This window comes from Cyprinus carpio, chromosome A5, assembly GCF_018340385.1.
Source record: "Cyprinus carpio isolate SPL01 chromosome A5, ASM1834038v1, whole genome shotgun sequence".
NCBI lineage: Eukaryota > Metazoa > Chordata > Actinopteri > Cypriniformes > Cyprinidae > Cyprinus > Cyprinus carpio.
The window spans coordinates 39,565,990-39,572,971 of record NC_056576.1 but is presented as its reverse complement, the minus strand read 5'-3'; the positions used below and the strand labels follow the sequence as shown (position 1 = coordinate 39,572,971).

General features: G+C 36.5%; 1 protein-coding gene across 1 annotated transcript; it reads left to right on the top strand.

Moving 5' to 3' along the window:
• Positions 1-688: 688 nt before the first annotated feature.
• Positions 689-5,336, top strand: LOC122134523 (histone-lysine N-methyltransferase SMYD1-like). Its single transcript, XM_042757191.1, has 2 exons — positions 689-919; positions 5,141-5,336. The coding sequence occupies exons 1-2, from the start codon at positions 798-800 to the stop codon at positions 5,319-5,321; spliced, it is 303 nt and encodes a 100-aa protein (XP_042613125.1). The 5' UTR covers positions 689-797; the 3' UTR covers positions 5,322-5,336.
• The last annotated feature ends 1,646 nt before the right edge of the window (positions 5,337-6,982 follow it).

Below are 6,982 nucleotides of genomic sequence, written 5' to 3'. Positions count from 1 at the left end.
ATTTTTTTTTTCTCAGTATTTTTGTCTTGTTTTCCAATACAAATAATCTTTGTATAAAAATAATTATTTAATCATTAACCAACTTCTTTATTTTTGATTAATTTCTCAGAAAACAAGAGTTCTTATGTTAAGTCATGTTGCTTCTTCAGTAGATGTATCTTGATTTAAGAATCTTCAGACAAAACAAGACAAAAACACTGAGGAAGGGCATTCATATTCTTCTTTTCTGATCAGAGGATACAGTAAAATTTATTTCAGTGTTCTAGTCTTGTTCTACTTATACAAAAATTATGTTTTGATATATTTACAGTAGGAAATGTACAAAATATCTTCATGGAACATGATCTTTACTTAATATCCTAATGATTTTTGGCATAAAAGAAAAATGTATAATTGTGACCCATACAATGTATTGTTGTCTATTGCTACAAATATACCTGTGCTACTGATGACTGCTTCTGTGCTGCAGGGACATGTTTGTTGTAATTCTGTTGGTCTGACAAGGAGTTCTGGGACTTTTGTAGTATTTGAGACTCAAAAGGTAAAGGAAGATGCATCAGTTAGTGAACTCCAGTGTTTTCAGTGTCACATCAGTCCAGGTCTGTCATGTTCCTCATGATGAACACACACAGCTGACGGTCAAGAATACTCCTGGGGCTCCAGCCACGTTCTCTATTCTCGCAGTCCTCCTGACTGTGTGCTGTTTGTCTGTGTGCAGCTCTATTTTTAGCCGTGCTGTACAGTTTCTGCTTCAGCTCAAGCGGTCAGCGGTCAGTGTCAGCGTGACCGAGGAAAAGATGGATCCCGTGGAAGTGTTTGCAGCCGGGGAGAAAGGCCGTGGCCTCCGAGTCACTAAAGAGATGTCAGCCGGAGAAGTTGTGTTTGCTGAGGCCAGCTTCGCTGCGGTGGTGTTGGACAGGTACCTGCTCAGACATGGCTTTCTTTCTGAAGGAAGTCTCTGAGAGATAAACTAAGCTGAATGAATCTCAACAAAGTCTTAAACTTACATAGAATTTGTGTTATAAAAGGATATCATCTCAAATGTCACATAATTAAAGAGAGATCTTATTGGATAACTTGCCATTTTCCAAATGTACACTACCAGTTAAAAGTTGTTGAACTGTAAGATTTTTAATGTTTTTTTAAAGAAGTCTCTTCTGCTCACGAAGCCTGCATTTATTTGATTCAAAGTACAGCAAAAAACAATATATATATATTTTTTGTATTTAAAATAGCGGTTTTCTATTTGAATATACTTTTAAAGTGTAATGTATTTCTGTGATGCGCAGCTGTATTTTCAGCATCATTACTCCAGTCTTCAGTGTCACATGATCTTCAGAAATCATAATAATATGAAGGATTTGTGTCGCCAAAAAAACATTTATTATTATTATTATATTGAAAACAGCTGACTAGAATTTTTTCAGGTTTCTTTCTTTTGAGGAATAGAAAGTTCAGAAGAACAACATTTATCTGAAATAGAAATCTTTTGTAACATTATAAATGTCCTATCAATACTTTTGATCAATTCAAATCATCCTGCTAAATTTAGTATTTAGTAGTATTAATTTCTATAATCCCCCCAAATAATACTACACACACACAATATATATATATATATATATATATATATATATATATTGACTCCAAGCTTTTGAATGGTGTGGAAAAGTACGTTGCAAAAGCTATTTCAGATAAATGATGATCTTAGATCTTCTATTCATCAGAGTATCCTGGAAAAAAAATTACTCAACTGTTTTAAATATTGATAATATTAATAATAATAAAAAAGTTCACATTCGAATTGAAAGCAGTTATTTTAAATAGTAAAAACTATTTCACAATATTACTGCTTTAGTTGCATTTGGATCCAAATAAATACATAAAAACATTAAAAATCTCACCTGTCAAAATCTTTTGGCTGGTTGTGTAATTGTCCTGTAACAAGAGTAAAACACATTTTGCTCTTTGGACAGTATATTAGTGCAAAGGTGCAAAAGCTGGGGCTGTACCTCTTCAAAAGGTGCACCTTTGTACATTTTTAGGTGATAATATGTGCATTTAAGATCCTGCCCCAGTGACAGCTTTTGTACCTTTTTTCTGAAAGTGTGGCAACTCTACATAGCTTTATCTGCACAAAACAATCATTTGGTCTTGTCACAAACACAATAGTGCATTATTTTGAGGATCCAGACAGTTTTCTATAGATGCACCGTCACCAATCTATATTTGGAATCGAAGGAAAGTGTCTGTTAAATGGAGAACAGAGTTCAGTATGAACACATATCACTGATCAGCTGCATTGCCACGTTTCTCCTCATTGGCTTCTTAACATTGCTTTCGAGATGCCTGTTAGATACACATTTTGTTTTTGTTTTTTTTCCAGTAGAATTTCAGATTGTGTTATGCTTAGATTCATAACTATCATGTAGTTTTTGTGCACTCATGTGACAAGATCACAGTTTCAGGGCCACAGCAGAAAACAGCACAGAATACTTTCTGTGAACACAAACACGCTTCGATGAGCGTCTGGATGAAGCCAACACAGACGACAGCAAAGGGTGACCCTGGATGTCCCTTCTGCTCACTGTACGCTGTGTACTTTATAAAGAGGTGCGTTTGATGACATCAGTGCTCAGAAATGTCATCTAAAAATAGACAATTATGTAAATCACATGAAGCAATGTTTCGAAGCGTGCAAGCTGACACCAGAAGACTGAGACGCAAAGTTCAAACATCTTAACTGGTCTAATGTCAAGTAATGACAAGTCAAGCATCCAGACGGTCTTTTCTTTGAGTCCTTTGGGAAACGTCTGAGACTATGTTGCCCACTCTGAATGAATGGCCCCTTATAAAGATCCTTCTACAGGGAAATCACAATTCACATATGCAGATGGCGGGGTAGGATCACAAAAAACAACCAAAGACAACCAGATACTCTGCAGCCCACAGCAGCATAAGGTTTTTCTGAATAGGTAAATGCTTATATTTTTTACTTCTATATATAGAAGCCAGAATACCTGCTGTTCAGTCATTTACTGCCATAGAAAGTTTAGGTTACTGACCTTTAATTTGAACATGATCTCCATGTCGCTTTCACCCATCCCCGACCAGCGCTTTGGAGAATTTGTTTCCAACACTTGGCTAAAGGTTCCTAGGTACCCTGGACGAGCTCGGGAGCTAACTGGCTCCGGTGATAATTGGATTAGGACTGAAGCTAAACTCTGCAGGAGTTTTAAAATTGTAAACAAGAGTTGGTCTTTCCAAAGGAGGCTGTAATTGCCCAGCTTTGTTCGAGACTACAGAGAACTGTCTTCTTCGAGACTGTGATGTCTATATTGTGTATATTTGTTTGGATGCAGCTGGTGGGGATCTTTTGTCATTGTGAGTGTATGCAGTAGAGTGTGTTGCCTATCCTTCTGCTTTTGTTGATTCTATGGACTTCTAGTTTGTTGATGTGAGGGTTAGTGTTCCGCTTTGTTAGCCCCTAATTGTGTGCACCTGTGTATTGTTTGTCACTCCGGTGGGTATTTAAGCCCTTGCGTTTCTATAGTTCAGTTGTCTGGTCTTGTCCATTTGTGGTTGTATTGGTTCTTGTTTCTTCATTTTCTAGTTTCTTGAATGACATAAACAAGAGCACCAGTACATCTTAAAAGAGTTTTTTTGATGGTGGTCTACAGTTTGTCTCATGGTAAAAAATAATTGCATATGACCCTTAAAATAATAATTGTGGTGGATTTGGAAACTGAATGGAAACTGAACTCATATGTATGTACATTATAAAATCACACTGACTTCTAAGGGAACAGCTTGAAACATAGGGTCCTATTTTAAGAGCAGTATGTCATATGTCCAGTCTTTGGGAAGAGTGCTCTCAGGCAAAGCTGGGGTAAGTTCTGAAGTTCAGATCAGTTCATGAAAGGCCAGCACCTGAGTATGTTGAGTCTGAGTCAAGAAGAGGATCTGGAATCAGCCACTGTGATCGCAGACTTGGAACACTTGATAGCAGAAATGTGAAAGCACCTGTCGCTGAGTTTACATGTATGCATAGACGTCTTCAATGTATTTCTCATTTGTCACAAAAACATTACATTTTATGCCACTTCATTCATGTACACTGCCATTCAAAAGTTTGGGATCAGTAAGATTTTATTGTTTTTTTAATGGTGTCTCTTATGCTCATAGAGGCTGCATTTTTTGATAAACAAATACAGAAAAAAAATGTAATATTGTGAAATATTATTGCAATTTGTAATACTGATTTCCTATTAAGTAGTTTATCAGCATCATAACTTAATTCTTCAATGCAACACTAAATTATCAGCATCATTACTGCAGTCTTCAGTGTCACATGATCTTCAGAAATCATTCTAATATGATGATTTATAATCAGTGCTGAAACTGTTCTGCTGCTTAATATTTTTTTGGAACCTTTGATATTTTTCTTTGATTCTTTGATAAATTACAAGTTAAAAAGAACAGCATTTATTCAAAATAGATATCTTTTTTTAACAATATAAGTCTTTACTATAGTTTTTGATCCATTTAACACATTCTTGCTAAATAAATTTCTTTAGGTTCTTAAAATAAATAAAAAGAAGAAGAAATTAAAACATTTTACTGTCCACAAACTTTTGAATAGAAGTAGCGTAACCCAACTTCCGGACAATATTATTATTATTTTTATTCTTATATTATTATTATTTTATTATTTTTCAAAGATCATGAAAAAGTATCACAGGGTCCCAAAAAATAGTAAGCCTCAACTGTTTTCACATGCTGAAAATAACAGCTGTACTCAGAAATAATGCAGTTTAAAAGTATATTAAAATAGAAACTGTTTTAAATTGCATAATATTTTCACAAATTAGTTTTTTTTTTTTTTTTCTGTATTTTTCATCAAGTAGATACAGGCTTGATGAGCATAAGAATCTTCTCTTAAAAAAAAAAAAAAAGAAATCTTACTAATCCCAAACTTTTGAACAGCAGGCTACACTCAGACAAGAGTTCATCCCATCCACAGCTGCTTGCATTTCCACAAAAACTGCATCAAATGCACTGGTGGTCATAATGAACAGCACTGGTATGTAAACACGGCACATGGTGTGTTCTCAACGAGGATGTGTGTGTTGTCTGTCAGTCTCTCTCTGCAGGTGTGTCACAGCTGTTTCCGCCGGAAGGTGAACCCTCACCGCTGCGCTCAGTGCAAGTTTGCCCACTACTGTGACCGGACGTGCCAGCGCGCCGCATGGGACGAACACAAGCAGGAGTGTTCTGCCATTAAACAGATAGGAAAGGCTCCCAATGAGAACGTGCGGTGAGTCACGTGATCTCAGACCGACCTTTAAATGTTTCAAATGTAACATGGTTGTTAAGTACTGTACTGTGATGATGCTGAAACAATGTAGCGCTTTAGTGCTCAGCTGCGTATATCAGTAGTCATATCATATTATCCTGCTAATTTATTTAATCCTTGAATTACTTGGTTTCATTGCGGAAAGTTAACCAGCCACGGCCTGCGGCTAAAAATCAGCCCTAATGTTTTTAATATCACTGATTTTGTATTTAGCATGACTGTGTTATGAAACATTTTTAAGTTACTAATTATAATGCTTGCATTTCTTCATTTATTCCAGAAAGCATATAACTTACAGAGAAAACAAGCAAAAGAACATTAACGCTACAAAGAACATCATCGCGACTTGTGAGGAGTTTACACAGTTCAGCAGGGGTATGCATTGATGCGATACTATTGTCTATCGGCAACCCTATATTAAGAGAGTTTAGTGATAAATGGTGAGCAGGTATTTAAATGTATCAAAGAAAACACATCCTGAAGTGTTCGGGGCTCAGATCTGCGTTCAATGTCCTGTCGGCATTACAGTCTAATTGGCACCTTATCCTGTAGGCATTATTCAGAAGGACACAGGCCTGGTCTCCGAGCAGCTCAACTTTCACCACCGCTGGTTTTCCGCGCAGGATCCTGTCCCAGATGTCCTCCGAAGGCCTGGAGAGCTCAAAGAAGATTGATGTGCAACACTTCTACAATTACTGGCCTAAAAAGAGCAAACCACGTCGGAGAGGACTTCGTGTAGCATCTCGCTGGCGTAGTGCGTACTGTGATTCATCTGAGCAGCATTTATACATCATCTGGGCGACAAGTTAACACTGACTGCGAACTCGCGTTTTTAAGCACCATATTACTATTCTTTCCTCTATTTCCGTAGCAAAAAATAATTCCAGGCACGCTTAACATGGCAGTGTTTCGTTCCTGAATGAATCAACTGTTCAAATGATTCAGTTGACTCACTGAACAGTGACTTGCTGCTACATACTGGCAGTTTTAATTTCACATTTAAAGTATCTTTTTTATTTTTAAGATATTTTCAAATATCAGTATTCATTCATATTTAATATATCAAAAAACATTATTTATGCATTTGTTTGTAATTGCAGGTTAAATGCATCCATGTCTTCAATGTGTAAATGCATCTCAATGGCTCTTCATGCGCTGACTTCTGTGTTTCCTCTGCATTCTGCTGACACTGATTTCATTTGCTTGTTAACATCGGTCAAAATCTTATTCTATTTGACTGATTAAATAATAGAAATTTGACACAAGGTAAGATTCGCACTTTAAAAAAAAAAGGTTTTTATATAAAGGAAAAAAATGCTCCAGAAAGTTAAAAATCCAATTTAAACTTATTGGAACAGGTCAATTTCTCTAGCTGCTGTGAACTGACCACCACACAGAATATGAAGAATATAGGTTTTTTTACACAGTAGTCTTTGAGACATCAGCACAATAACACACTCAGCAAAACCTTTTATACAAGTGTCATTGCTCGATAAAATCCCAGAAAAAATTGGAGATGTGATTTTATCACTTTCTTCGCGCTCCTGTCCCTGTGGCGCTGTCTCTGCTGAGCTCAGATGAGAAAGATGTTTCTCTGATTCCTCAGATGAACTGCAGCGGCTTCAG